Genomic DNA, 16,015 nt, shown 5'->3' on the forward strand with positions numbered 1-16,015 from the left:
TGCTTCAGCTGTGAGTTTCAAATCAAAAATGAAGAAATCCCACAGCTGGTTTTGTTAAAGACAAAATATCCATACATCACCTCCTTCAGTTAATTTTAATTAGGGACGGGATGAGGGACCAGCCCTGTGATATCTCCGATGTGAGGAACTCATTGGCAGTTCAGATAGTCTGTGGCTTGCTTGTCCAGGTCATGGAGCCCAGGTGTGTCAGCAGCAGCAGCAGGCGTTGATCTCAGGTCTTCCTGGCTCCCAAACTGGCTGTATCACTCTTCTTCTACTAATTTTTGTTAGTAAATACAGTCTAATGACATCGCACAATTTTTATTATTAAAGCATAAAATTTGCTTTTCTCTTTGCCTGCAGGTTACTTATTTCAAAGAAAAAATAATATGAAAAATTCTGTCTATTTAAAAGTATGAGAGGAAGCATAGTGTGGTGAAGAGTGGGCAGGCTTCCAAGTTGGAGGAGCTGTGTTCAAGTCCAACGTCTCATATATACTGGCTTAGTTACCCTGCACAAGTCACTTAACCAACTCTGTAAAACTATTACAGGGAGAACACTTGCCTGTCTTCATTGGTATAGGGAGTTTTCCTCAGGGAGACCTGGGATCCCTGCCCCAATATTTTTAAGTGTTAAAGACATAATTCTGGTTTTGGGGGGAAGAGGGAGTATTTCATCAAACCTAAGAAAGCGGGGATGATTATTAGCCTATCAGTTTTCAGAGAGAACTTTTACTGGAGAATGGGAGAAGTTGAGGATGTAAGTTTTAGGGCTGCATGTTTATACTTCTAGCTCCTAGGCAGCAGGTTCTCTGCCTCGTGGGTACCAGCCTACTTCTCTCGTTGCTGGCTTTGCTTCACTTTCAAGAGCAATTGTCCTCTCAGGCATGTGTGGTGTGTGTTCATCAACAGGATATCTTCATCATCTTCCTGATGTTTTAATAATGAAATCTTCCCTTTCAGATTTGAGTACCTATTTAATTTCGACAACACATTTGAAATCCACGATGACATAGAAGTATTAAAGCGAATGGGGATGGCTTGTGGGCTAGAATCTGGAAGCTGTTCTGCAGAAGACCTAAAAATGGCAAGAAGTTTGGTACCTAAAGCTCTGGAACCATATGTGACAGGTCAGTGAGACAGTATCTGATTGCCATGATGCTGTTCACATTCGACAGTGTGCAAAGACATACTTTCAATAGATCTTAAAGTTGATGATCCCTCTTCTGGTGAAAGTATGTTACACCTTTCCTTTCTGAAGTATTCCAGATATAAAACCCCCAGAGATAATAAGAAATGAAAAGACTGGGCATAAAATCAGAAACTAGGGGCTGTTGAGATTTGTAAGTCATAGGGTGCTCAAATGCAATTCTCTTATTTTAGCGTCATTTCAATCCCATGTACCTGGTAAAAAGCAACATGTTTCTCTGCTGACTGTTCGGTTGAATATGTTAGCATATGATAGCTTGAAGAAAGAGGGGTTTATGATTAAAATCCCTTTCTGAGAAGTTTGACATGTTGTCCTTGAAAGTGTGGCTTGAATGTGTTATATTACAATATGGATTGGAGAATCCTGGTAGAATTGTGAAGCATGTCTCTCTCCCTACCATATCAGATAATGCCATTTAAAAGCCCCAAGTTTAGAAAACTCAGCAGTGACATCAAGAAGATAAGTAAAAGAACCTGGCACAAATAATTTTTTACAAAATAAATTGCTCCTGAAGACCAATTAGCCAGCCCCATGTCCCGGACCCTTTTCCTACCTTTCGCTTTCTTGTCCCTCCCTAACTAATCCTGTGTTGATATCCCACTGGAAATTCCAGTCCTGGGGGGCTTGAAGCCTTTGAATCTGAATAGCCCTGAGTCTGGAGAAGCTGGAAAGGAAATGGTCATGGAGGATTGTGGAGTCTGGCAGAAAATGGAGGAACCAGAAACTCCATGGTGAAGAAGATTGATTAATATAGCACAGGAGTAGGGGAAAAAAAGCGGTCAGTAGGAAGAATCACAAGGGGGTAGAAGAGAGCACACACTTCAGAGGTTTCCCAGAAGTACCCCTTTGAGAGGCATCCTGTGGGACCTTTTCTCCACTCCACATCTCCCTTGACACTTTCACAACCAGCTCTTGTGGTGAGAGGGATTTCATTTTCAGAAAGGATGATGGAAAACAGAAGAGTGGGACTGAGAAAGGTAGAGAACAAGTAGTGGACATTCCGAGTCCTAGCTGCATCGTGTCCTAGCTGACCGCTCTCACCCTCAAATAGGAACAGACCTCATCCAGCCTGTGGAAGGAGCTGGTTTGAAAGCATGAGGGCACAGGAATGTTAGACCTGTGAGGGGAGATGATTGATAACCAACACATTTTCAGCAAGAATGCCATGAAAAAGTCAGCAGAATCATTGTAATCATGGCTCAAGAGGTAACTGAGGGGGAGAAATGCTTAAATGTTTGAAGAAAAGAGCCCTCTCAGTGGATGAGTATTTTGTGATAAGAAATTGAATCACAGTCATTTGAGGAAGGTGGAAAAAGCTCAACAAATTCTGCAAGGCTTTTCTTAAATAACAAGGAAGCAACTCCAAGGATGTCTAGAATGGTTCAAAAGAGCAATCTGAAAAGAAAGTGTATGTAGAAAAGAATTAAGGTTGGAAAAATAAAGTAACAACTGGAACACAAAAATGAAGCTCTGGAAGGAAAAAAATGATAGAGGAGAATTTTAAAAAGAAAACCATACTGGAAACATGAGAGCTCTGTAAAACAAGAATGCTGAACTTGAAAATAGGTTCTGTTTGATTTAAAAAAAAAAAACACCAAAACTTGACATGCTGAGTGGGAGAAAGCAAAAAGAGTATTAATAGATAATCTAAGTAGTAAAAGGCATAATAGGAAAAATCAGGAGAAGAGGTAGGGGAAGTGAATTATTTTTTTGTGAGGAAAAAAATCCTATGCCTTGGATAACCCAGTATTATAGGTGGTAAAATAATACAAAGACATTTCTTCTAAATAGAGAAAGGAGTGAGTGAAACAAAGGACCTAGATGATGACTGGTCAGCACTAGAGGGGAGAGGAAGGTTAGAATTTTTCAGTTCCTCCCTCTGCCGTTGGGGAATATCATTGAGGCACAAAATACAGAGGGAAAAGTAGGATTTAGGTATAGCCAGCAGAAAGGAAATGATTTGGCTCATCATGGAGCAACCCTAAGGAAGGAGGAAGGAAGCAGATAAGAGACCTGCAGTGGACTTTGTGCAGGGAGCTTGGATACTCGAGAAGATAGCTGCTATTAAGACTGAGTGATGCATTTCAGTTCTTACTCCCACTGTCAAAGAGAAGGCCATTGGATGTCCTGCGAGGATAGAACTGAGAGAAAGCAGAACTGAGCTGCATAGGTTAAAAGAGAGATAATGAGGACTGATTCACATCCCAGAGAGTGTATGCATATCTGTTTGCATGCTCATGTCAAGTAGTTAAGGGAAGATAATGCAAACTTAATAGCCATGAAGACTACATAGATGACTCTAAATGTGAAAAGTTAACTTCTTCAGTAACAAAGAAATGGATAAGAAAACAAAATCCAAATAATTTGTTGCCTGCGAGAAAGATAATTAAAATACAGTTACACTGAGAAAAACAAGTACAGGGATAGAACGAAACCTGTTCCACCTCAGGAAACTCTTAGAAAAGGAAGCCCCAATTCTGCTCTCAGATGAGACAACAGTAAACACTGATCAAGTCCAGGTAGACAGAGAGACTGTTATGTTTAAAGGCACCATAGATGTTGAGAAATGAACAGATATGCGTCAAATAGCACAGCATAGCAATTCCTAAAAAAAGATAAGTAAATCATAAAAAGACAATGAAAGTAACAGTAATCATTTAGTATTCCTCTAACAGTAAGATAAATTGAACAGGAAGATAAGGAAAATGTAGAAGTGAATAAATTGTTAAACTAAATCTACCTGACCTGTGATGACTTGTGAATGGATATGTTAAATATGCGTATTTTTCAGTGTATACAAGGCAACTTTATAAAAGTTGATCATATACTAGGGTATAATGGAGTAATAAAGTAGAGATCTTACATGACCCTGCTTTAGAGAAAGATGTTACCAGTCCTTAAATGATTTGCCAAAACGGGGAAAAATCTTGAGACAAATGTATTTATGATTGAATATTTTCAGACATTTAAAGAGTCATTAATCCTGTTCCACCAAAAACATTCTCCAAAATAGAAACAGAAATTTTACCAAACCTTTAACAAATTAAATTTACTAATGTCACCTACATTATCCATGGTGTCCCTAAACTCCACTCTCAGCAGAGAGCCATCTCTTATTAAGAAAAAAGTTCGGCAAAAAGTGAACCAACATAATGAAAAAGTCTGTTACGATCAGTGCTCCACACCCTTGAAGCCTTCCACCTCCTCCCAGCTTCTGCAAAGTAGCAAGCAGAGATTCCATTTCCTATAACTTCTTAGGTACCAAACTTGGTCGCTATAATTTTATAGTATTCACTTTTAACCAGTTGCTGTTGCTGTTGCTGTTGTTTTTGTTAACGTTGTTGGATAGAGACAGAAATGGTACATTAGCCTTGGTAAAGAACATCAATGTGAAATTTTAAATGAAATCCTTAGAAAATAATTCAGTATGTCTGTGATGGATTCATGCCACGGATGCGAGAATGGTTTGACATTAGGAAAACATATGTAAACCATATGTAAGAAAAGCTATCATTATTTTCGTAGATACAGAAGAAGCTTTTGACAGATACTTCACTCATTTATTTAAAAACGACTGAAACAAATAGGCTGTATTACATAACATAATTCTAGAAATGCTAGCTGTAGTAGCAAGAAAACAAAATCCAATGTACAAAAAAGAGGCAAAACTATTTCTGTTTGTAGACAGCATGGTGGTATGATTAGAAAATCCTAAAGAATCAGCAGAGAGATTGATAAGAGTGATTAATAGATATAGAAGGGTAGCAAATATAAAATAAATCCAAGGTAATCATCAGCATTTTTGTACAATACTAACAAAAACAAGACATGATGATGAGAAATTTCACTGGAAAAAAAATATAAAATGCACCAAATATTAACCTGTTTAATATTTAAGTTTTAATAGTTTAAAGTACTATTAATAATATTAATTATAATCTTAATAGTATTAATATTTTTAATAGTCTAAGAGTTAACCTATCGAGGCTTGCATCAGAGTTATATAACTGAAACAGTGTTATATAACAGAAAGAAATTCTAGTGTCAGGAAACTTAGGTTCAATTTTGCTTCTAATATTACTTGTGAGACTTTGGAAAAATTACTTAAATCCTCTTCAGGTCTCAGTTTCTTCATTTGTAAAATGAATAGATTGGATTAGTTAGCTTCTGATGTTCCCCTCCTGTTCTAAATCTAAGTTCTGATGAGATGTAAAACATGCCTCAGAAATAAGAGGAGACTTCTATAAATTCATTGCTTGTGCTGGGACTATGTCCTTATAATAAAAATGGCTATTTCCCGAATTTGGAGATGTATTGCTATACCAGTCAGATTACCAAGGAGATATTTTCTTGGAACTAAACAAAAATGATAAAATTCATTCAAAAACCCCCAAAATTCTAGAATCTTAAGAAAAATGAGAAAAGGTGCAAATGAAATGGGTATTGTGTTGCCATACCTTCAATAATGTTATAAATCAGTAATAATCAAATCTACTTGGAAATGGTTTGAAAAAAGAAAAATAGAACAGTGGGACAGATTAGATAAGCAAGAAAAAGGGGCAAATGAAAACAGTAGGTCTTGTGTTTGATAAACCTGAGAACATAAATTATTGGGGGGAAGGACTCAATTTGATAAGAACTGTTGTGAAAACTAGACTTTAGTTTGGCAGAAATTAGATTTATCTCATTATCTTGCATCGTATTTTATAATGAGATCAAATTGTCTACATAACCTGAAATATAAAAGGGCTTATTATTAAAAAGTAAGAAGGGAATGAAATAAGGTACCCCTCACAGCTTTGGCTAGGGAAAGAATCAAACAGGGGACAGAGGCTTAAAAGAAGAAGAGGACAATCATGAGTATACAATTAAAAAGACTTTGCACAAACAAAAGAATTGCTTCTGTGGAATTAGAAGAGTAAAGTGGGCAAAATATTTGCCTCAGGTATTGATTCAAGTCTGATACTTCACATATACAGGAAATTGCACAAAGTGGCATTCCCCAGTTAATGAACAAAGGATTTGAATAATTTTCAAAAGAATTACCAACCCTAAATGACCATTTGAAAATATGTTCCAAATTATTAGTAATAATAACAAAATAAACAACTTTGAGCCTTTGGCTTCCACCAAGCAGATTGGCAAAGATGAGAACATTATTGGAGGGGCTTTTGGAGGTGAGGCACACTTACCTATGGCTTGTGGACTTGCAGAATGAGCCAACTATTCTCTTAATTTGTGATCATGGAAATAGAGTGTCTATCTAAACTGTCCCCACTGAGCAGTCCCACTTCTCAGCATATGCCCCACGGGAATCAAAGACAAAACAACGCTCAGGAAAATACCTGGTACGTGTGCCAGAATGTCCCTTAACAGCACTGTTGGTGGTAGGAAATGCCTGTAAACAGCGAGTACTCTTTGGTGTGGGAGTGCTGAAAATCCTGTGGTAAATGAATGTAATGAAATACTTTATGCATAAATTAATATGAGAAATTCAAAGAAATGGGGGGAGGTTTGTACAAACCTGTACAGTACAAAATAACAGAACCAAGAGAGTATATATAGGGACTACGACAATGTAAATGAACAGATTACTTGAAAGAATCTGAATTCAAATCAGAAGAAGAGATAATGAAATACACTTCTTGTTTCATGGCGGAGAGGTCAGGGCCTGTCAGGATGTAATAGTGTATACAGTGTCAGACAGTCTCCATACGGAATGTTTTTGTTTCATTGTTTTTCTTTGTCACTTGGGGAGGTTTTAGTCGAGAGGGAAGAATGGGAAATGATGGATATGAAGGCAAGCCACCAGTAAAACATTTTTTAAAAGACATGAACTGGCAGAAAAAAAAAAGATGAAGCATATGAATGGGCTAGAAAGGACTGACCTTAAAGAATTAGTTTATTGCTTGTAATTGGTCAGAAGTTGACCAAACCATCCTAGAGAAAGCAAGATCTATTTCCAAAAAATCATATAACTTAACAGTGTTCTTTTCCCTCTGACTTCCTGGCTTATTTATATTCCTCATGCTGTAGTTATTTTAAACCTGTTTCCTTCTGTTCTTCTTGGCTATTAGGAACAGTTGATCACCGTCATTGTATGAAGGCTATCATTAAGCTTCCGCCTCTTAGCCGTTTCTTCTTCTTTTTTGAATAACCTCGATTTCCTTTGCCTTTTCACATTTCTTGTTTGTTTTTTGTCTTAATTAAGTGACTTATTTTCTTTCTGTTTTTCAGAAATGGCTCAGGGATCAATCAGCAGTGTATATGTCACATCATCATCAGGTTCAACTTCAAGTGGCACAAGGTTTTCTGCCAGGTGAAACTAGTTTGTAGAATTAATACAGAAGAGCATCTCTTTTCTAAAAATTGTATTTCACTTTTTGTTTTCAACATGGCTGAGTACTTTTAAGCACGTAACTGATATACTGGTTGGAGATGAATAGTTTGTTCAGCTGTGCTACATCAACAAATTTGATTTCTGCCTCTATAACTTATCCTGCTGTCTAACTTGCCTAGGAGTTTTTTCTTTGCTTATATTACTTTCTTTTCCTAACAAATTTACCTCAAGTTGTATTCTACCACATTGGACTCATTGAATTTAGAACTTTGCTTTTTGTGATAATAATTATTCACATTTATGTGGGTTACCATGACCAAAAGTTTATCACCAAGTGTTCAGACCATTGGTGATGTACCATTCTCTACTTAGCTAGGCTGGTCCTTGGAAAACAGACTCCATCTATTGGTGGGGCCATACTGGAAATATTTTAGCATGATGGAATCTGCCAAACTGGATGCTTTGCTCACATAGCCTTCAAGAAATCGGGGTTATCTCCATACCATGACAAAACATCTGAGAGGAACTTGGTGGAAGACCTTCTCACTGTAAAAAGAAAGAAGGAAATTCCACCCTAACTGGAAATTACAAAAAGGAGTTGGAGAAATGGGTTTGATCATATATCCAAAGGCAGTAAGAGGGCAGCTAGATGGCACAGTGGATAGAGCACCGGCCCTGGATTCAGGAGGACCTGATTTCAAATCTGGCCTCAGACACATAACACATACTAGCTGTGTGACCCTGGGCAAGCCACTTAACCCCATTGCCTAGCCAAAAGAAAACAAAACAAAACAAAACAAAGGCAGTAAGAAACATTACCTTGTGTGGAATATCATGTATTACAGTATTAATAAGTATTTATTAAAAAAAAAGATTACCATAGAAGTAATTGTGTATATCCCTCAGATAAGGGATGAAGAAATAGAATGAATGAATGATGAATGAAGAAAGAAGTAGATTCTTTAAAGAACTCAGTAAGACCCTCCTTATTAAATCAACATATTCTCTGACTTCAGCACAAAGGCAGGAAGAGTGAGGATGGGGAAAAATATGTGAGAAAGCATAATTTAGGAAGAAGGAATGACAGAGGCTAAAGACATAAATTAAACTGAAGCCTCATACCTTTATATCATGAACACTTTATTTGAGAAAATAATTGGTTGATGTTAGACATGGTAAACACCAAATAACATCACAAAAAAAATAAAATCAATATTTTAGCAGAACAGATGACTTGTTATTGATGTTGAAGTTATCCCTGGCTAAAGAGTCAAACTGTTGACTTGGCACAGCTGAAGCTGGAATGAGTAAAAACCAAGAAGAAGGAATGATAATGAGAAAAAGATACGCTATTAAATTGAAATAATTGAATCCTGGCGATCAAAAATGGCTGAGATGACATCAGAAACAGAAATGAATAAATACTGAGAATAATGATTTTACATAGGCATTTAACTAATGTAAATTTATTGCCACAACAAGGAGACCAGAATGTCAGAAATACTGAGCTCCCCCATTTATATAAATCTTTGTGGTAGTCATCTAAACATGACTCAAGGGCCTCTTAGATAGAGGTTTTAATAGGGAACAAGTGGACTTTCATAGTAACATTTAGTAGTGGGCCATACCTTACCGTTTGACAATTAACTCAAAAATGCAGAGACTATAAGATCCACTGTGTGTATTATTGATTACAGCTTTGCTTCTCTTCCCTTCACTTCCCCCTTCACCCCCACAAAGCATTTTAGTGCCTGGCACATAGTAGGCACTCAGTAAATTCTTCTTGATTTGACTTTGTTGTAAAAAGCACCATTATATGGACCCTTTTTCAACACAATATCTACCATCCATACATTAAAGGCATTCCAGATTCCTCGAAAGATGTAACAGAAATAAGTCTGTTCAATGATTCCCTGGTGATAACATCAATAGAAGCATAAAGTAGGGAACTTTATGCTCCCCAGAGGTATGTGCCACTGTGATAGATGAGATCCAGCACAAAGTACAAGCTGAACTGGGGTTCTCTGTGGATGATGACTTCTACATGTTTCTTCTGGTGGATGGCATTGTGCTGATTGCATCAATCTCTAGAATATTCACTCCTGGAAAAATTTTGTAATTATTCAGAAGAATTTGGGTTGACCATCCACACAGGAAAATCCTGTGGGTGAAGAATGTCCGTTGTCCAGATTACAACATGCATTTGGACGGACTCCCTGTAAAGTTTGTCTGTCACTATATATATCTGTGACAGATCATACAGGTGGATGAGTTAAGCCCTGATTAGGATGAGGGAAAGGAAGTGGACTGGGTTGTTTGTAAGTAATTGCAGAGTTCTTGTAATGGCCCCAAAGCAAAGCTCATATATTCAATACGTTCAGCAATAATATATGGAACACAAGAGGTTCTAAAAAATATCACAAAGAAAAGAGATAAGAGGCACAGCGTGCTAAGGGTGTCAGATTTTTTGCCACTATCTCCCCTCAGATCATCTCCTATGGGGGCAGCCCAAGAGCCCCAAGAATAGCAATAGCCCTCACCACCTCCCCACTCCCCCACCTCACACATCTCCAAGATCATAGGCCCTACATCTAGCCCAGCCCCTCCAGCCATCATCCAGGAAATCAACTCTTGTGGAGATGTGAAGTAGTAACTACTACTGCAGGGGCCATCGCCATTGCCTTGCAGTGGAATAGCTACTGAAGACCCAGCAAAGAAGTTGTTACCACCAAAGTCCATGGCACTGTCAGTTGGCTCATCATAAGAAATGTTATTTTAACCATGGGAGTGACATTAAAGATGTCCCACCATCTGCTTTGCTACTGCACCCTAAGAACCACTGAGCCTGTGCTGATTCGCAGCTGGAACCTCCTAGAATATGTGTGTGTCATCTCTTCCTATTAAAATGTGAGCTTCTTGAGAGCAAGGACTATCTTACTTTTCCATTTGTATTCACAGGAATTTGCACACAGGAATTGCTTGAGTTCTTTTCCATTCATTTCATTCATCTGTATCGAGTTCTTTGGAGATGATGTTCCGTTCATAGCCATCTATCATTACTCAAAAAATATTTATGTTTAAAAGATAGATCTTTGCACCAGAAGAGAGCATGGTGTCCCTGAAGCCAATGCAATTTCACAAATGCAATCTAACCTATCTTTTCCCATTTGATTCTGGGTCCCAGCTCATTGTCTATCTATGGATAGCTGTATGATAAAGAGTATCATTGATGGATCAGCTCAATGGACTACCTATTCAGCTGTACGTCACAGTTTAGACAAGGGGTGGGGAACCTTCAGCCTCAAGGCCACATGTGTCCCTCTAGGTCCTCAAGTGCAGCCATTGGATGGAATCCAAACTTCACAGAACAAATCAGTCAAAGGGCCACACTTGAAGACCTAGAGGGCCACATGTGGCCTTGAAAACCGGAAGTTCCCCACCCCTGTTCTAGACTGTGGTTATTCTTCCACCAACTTCTCTGAATTCCTAGGCTGAATTATTTTGAGTGGTTGTAGATCTCATTGAGGAGATTTCAATGCTTATTGTATCCAGCGCAAGAACATCTACTACAGAAATATCACGTGGACTTTTCCATAGGGAAAATCTGTGTTTTCTTTGGACTCTGTGTAGCACACATACTTCATGATATTGGTGAACACCTTGATTGAGGCTACAGTTGTTTTATGGCTTTCTTGATAATTGGAGGATCATCGAACAGAGTTATCTCTTGTTATATATGTCAGAGAATCTGGTATGATCTTAATTAACATTTACATGAGATGTACCTTGTTAGAAGGAAATCTTTAAAAACACGACATGTTTAGATATGTCAACTCTTGAGAAGTAGGGAAAAAAGTAATGGCATCTAATTATCACCATTTCTTTGAGATTCTAATTTCTATAAAACAGTTGCCACAATAGGAAGACCAAAACAGCCCTGAAAACCACCACAGTTTGTAAATGTGTTTGATTTTCTGGCTAAGCGGACAAACATGGCAGTCATAGATAACACTAATTTTGAGTATACCATTAACAAAACGTGTTGGAGGAGGATTGCTGAAGATAGTGGGAGGTGTCACATCTCAAAGCAATAGATGATAAAACAAGCAAATAGATTTTTATATGAAAACCAACTAAGCAAATCCAACCTGATAGAACTTAGGCTATAAAGCATGATGACACAAAATTGAGTGGATTGGTCATCCTTGGTGTAATGATCTTTTCTCTTCTTGGTCATTGGAACCATCAAGACATATGAAGTTAGAAGGAGCAGCTTGACCCAACCAAGGACACACAGAAGAAGCATGTTTTTTGTCAGTGACACACTTTTGAAGGAATTCAGGCATCCACTTTCAAGCTATCCCAAGGATTGGGAAAAAAATGAAAAGAGGAGAGAAAACATCTAGACAGTATTATTAGGAAAAAAAGGCAGCTAAGAAAGTATCAAGTACTAAGCTATATACCTGTTTTTCTTTCATCTGCATGATCTATACATAAACTGAAGGTATCCTTAAGGACCCCTTATGAAAAGAGCCCACAGGCTTTTACCGTTTTCTTCAGCATCTGTATCACTAGTCACATCATTTCTATATCGCTGGAGTCACACAATTGCCTGAAAAGTATGAAGAACTTGTTTCTCCATATTTTTTTATTATTAAAAAAATCATTAAACTTGGTTAATTGAAATGTAGCCTGCAAAACTAAAGCAAGCTATCCTTTATGCATACAAGATGATACAATTCCTTGATTCCTTTTGTACAGAGGGTGGTGGGACTAGATTCAACTCCTGCATGATCTAATTGCCACTTCTCTAACCATGGGCGAGTCACTTAACTTCTCAGCTTCAGTTTCTTCATCCATAAAGTGAAATTTAAAATAATAGCACCTAACTCACTGGGTTGTTGTGAGAGTCAAATAGGACAAGTACTTTGCCAAACTTTAAAGTGCTCTGTGAATGTTGTCTGTTATAACTATCAGGATCAAGGAAAGGATGTCATGGAGGATGTCCTGCATAAAGTTGGAATGAAAGAAGGGTTGGGTACGCTAGCTCTTGTTCACAGATACTGTAAATGTAATGCTTCCAGAATCTTAGGCCTTTCCTAGTAAAAAGATCCATAGCCAATTAAAATGTTTTAGCCTAAAATAGAGGGGAAGGAAAAAAAATAAATGGACAGAGGAATCCCAACTTATGACATGTAGTTGAGTGGAAGCTCACTGAGTTGTTTGAGTACATCTGTCTTAAATAGGGACAGTACATGACTTAGGTGAAGAATTGAATAAAAACAGATAGGCAATATTATTCTTGGGACAATTATGCCATGTTTTTGACATTCCCAAGGAAAGACATTCCTAAACATCTCCATGACCCACAAAATATTTTTTTAAGCACCACCGTTCTCCTGATGGATATGACTGTCAGTCATGGATCACCATGATCACTGGGAAATCAAAAGCTTATTTGACTGAAAGCACATGGGAGAAAGAAGCACATGATAGTTTTACACTCCACTATACTTTCTCATATTGCCAGCTAGAACTTGTGTGTAAGAAGTGGCTTCAAAGCCATCATCAAGCAGATTATTAGAAATTGGCTAGCACTGTAGGGATGAGAGGTGGACAGCCCAACACTTGCAGTGGTATATAAAGATAAGAAGCTCTCCCTTGTATCAGGGAAATCCTCTATAGGGGATTTATAGAAGGACATGGACAATAATCTGACAGAATGACAACTTGTAAATATGTTGCAATTTGTACCGTTAGTTAAGTTACCTAACACATGACACTACTGATTCATCACTGTATCAGGCAAGCATTAGCAATGATAATAAGGTACTTTGACAGATCCGTAGCTGTTTTTTCTCGTGATATGCTTACAACAGTGGTCTTATAGAAGAAGAAGCACATCGGAAGTAAAAAAAAGCTTGCTTTGAATGCTTGGCTTTGCTGCTTATGATTATCATCACTACTAACTAAAATTTACTAAGGATTTAGCACCTTCTGCAGTATGTGCAAAGTGCCATATACTCGTATTTTGGGGCCTGCTGAATTCCTGCAATAGTTTTAAAAGTTTCTGGGTTTTTTTGAATACTAATCAACAGTGATATTTAGTTCACAGACATCTTTGGGTAGCTTGCCAGAATGGCTGGAGGGTACCAAAGATGTCCCAGTGTTGCCAGTTAGCTGCTTTGGGCATAACAGCTCACAAGTTCTTGACCATTTTGGGCCTGTGGATCTTCTTGCTCTGGGACATCTTCCTGGTTTCAACCTGAGTCAAGTAGATTGGAATCCCAGAAATGTTCTAGAAATGGTGCCATCTGGGGAGATCTTACTGATGGAAAGGTGTGTAGCTAGCTCTCAAGTAGACATAGAGTAGCATTTCCTATTTTAGCCCATTGCATATATCATGAGAAGTTCTGCATCTGTGCAGGGACCTTAGGTCCTGTGGCAGCTAAGTGGTTCAGAAGTTAGAGTGCTAGAATTGGAGTCAGGAAAACTGCCTTTGCCACTTACTTGTGACCCTGAACAAGTCACGTAGTACAGGTTACTGGTGGGTATCAAATTGTCTGAAATGTTGATTGGCAGCAAATATATATTTTTTAAACCATTACACAAATTGGCCCATCATTTGTGCTCCTTGTGGGAAGGTGTCACTTAGATGCTATCACTATTGTGATTACTGTGTAGACTTGAATAAGTTATGAATCTTTGGAGAGCTAGTTTCCTAGCCTGTCACCATATTCTTCATAGGAATACTATGAGGACAAATATGCCACTGTAAGTGAAAGTTCCTGGAGGGCAAAAGATTCTGTGTCAATGACAATTGATCTATGTGTTTACGCTTCTATGTCCAAACCTTAAAAACTTACACTACGAATGCATTGCCTACTGCCCTTCTTAAGCCCTTTAAGTTAAAAAAAAAAAAGAAGTTCACCTTGGGGACTACAATGACAGCTGTTATTTTTCACCCTGCAGTGATTTTACCAATGGTACAGATGGAATGTTGGCAACGAGTTCCAACGGCTCTCAGTACAGTGGCTCCAGAGTTGAAACTCCAGTATCTTACGTTGGGGAAGACGATGACGATGATGATGACTTTAATGAAAATGATGATGAAGACTGATTTCTTGGCGTGTAGACGTTTCCCTCCCTTCAAATTCAGCTTCAGGAATAAATTGTTCTAGGGAAGAGAACTTTTTTTAAAAATGTGGATTTTTATTTTTATTTTTGATCCTACCCCTAAGGAAATATTGGTAAGCTGTTGAATTTAGAGAGTGCGGCTCTGATAAGCAAGCAAGGATTGTTTTTCGTAGGATTTTTAAAATGTGGTGTGAATGTGTGTTTTGATACCAGTGTGCTAATGCAGATCCTTTATTTACTCGGTAGGATTTTGTGTTTTGTTTTCTAATATTTTTTACTTGAAGGAATGTCCATTTTGCCCCATAACAATTCTCGCTGAATTTGTTGAAGAAATTGTACTTCATCCACATCAATGAAAATAAAAGGCTATCCTTTTGTGGAAAATGGTTCACTGAATGGCCATTTATTTGCAGAGTGTTTTGAGTGGTGCCACTAATTGATGGATAGCAAATGATACGTTTTTATTTTGCTAAATTATTCAATGTCCAAAGAACCAAACAAAAAAAAAGTTTTACTTTTTTAAACATTAAGCTCCATAAATGCTATGAATTTATTTCCCTTAAATTATATTTACTGTTGTAATTCCATCAAGTTTATATAATTTTCCTCTATATGTTGGTATGTATGGATTAAAAAGGTTAAAAAAAAAAGTTTTTGTTTGGCAAAAGTTTACTGCCATGCTGGTGCAGCTATATAAAATATCTTGAAGGTTTGGAATGATTTATTGCTTATGTAAAATTTGCCTGATTTCTTACAGGCAGACTTTGGAAACTTTTTATTATATAGTTGTTTACATACTTATAAGTCTATCATTTAAAGACATGTACAGAAACAAATGTTTGTATTTGTTTCGTAAGCATCTTCCTGTAATCTATTATAAAGTTGAAATTAAATATAGAAAATGTTTTAACAGTTTTTTAACTCAAAATTTGTCAATCATTTTTAATAGTTCTTTTTTTATTAAAAAAAAAGGCATTTCAGGCAGGCGGTGTAGTCTCTTTTTAAATTTATTCACAAAGCAAAATTAACTGCACAAATGCTGTCAGCTGCCTGTACAAAGACAATAGTCTTTTTATTGAAACACAAATAAACTTTTCTGTAATATTTTATGGAATTTAAAGAGACTTTAATTGTTTGACTTGTTTAACTTGGCACTGTTAGTTTTTATTAATAAAACGCGCATGGGCATTTTAAACAAGCTCTGTGTTTTTCTAATTCAGGATTATTCTGTCTAGAATTTTTTTTTGGTCTGGCTTTGCTTTAAAAATTGAGTGAAATTGAATTGCCAGGACCTAAAAGATATACCCTGGTGACGAACTTTGTGACACC

The 16,015-nt window shown here is 37.3% G+C and overlaps 1 protein-coding gene across 3 annotated transcripts in view; it reads left to right on the plus strand.

Moving 5' to 3' along the window:
* TFDP1 (transcription factor Dp-1) overlaps positions 1-15,810 on the plus strand; it is a 137,504-nt gene extending 121,694 nt beyond the window's left edge. For all 3 annotated transcript variants that reach the window (XM_020965161.2, XM_020965162.2, XM_020965163.2), the window contains 3 exons: positions 963-1,129; positions 7,447-7,528; positions 14,522-15,810. In XM_020965161.2, coding sequence (XP_020820820.1) covers positions 963-1,129; positions 7,447-7,528; positions 14,522-14,669 — 397 coding nt within the window. In that variant the 3' untranslated portion in view covers positions 14,670-15,810. The remainder of the gene's footprint in view (positions 1-962; positions 1,130-7,446; positions 7,529-14,521) is intronic.
* The last annotated feature ends 205 nt before the right edge of the window (positions 15,811-16,015 follow it).

This window comes from Phascolarctos cinereus, unplaced genomic scaffold, assembly GCF_003287225.1.
Source record: "Phascolarctos cinereus isolate Bilbo 61053 unplaced genomic scaffold, phaCin_HiC Scaffold_7;HRSCAF=346, whole genome shotgun sequence".
Classification (NCBI taxonomy): Eukaryota; Metazoa; Chordata; class Mammalia; order Diprotodontia; family Phascolarctidae; genus Phascolarctos; species Phascolarctos cinereus.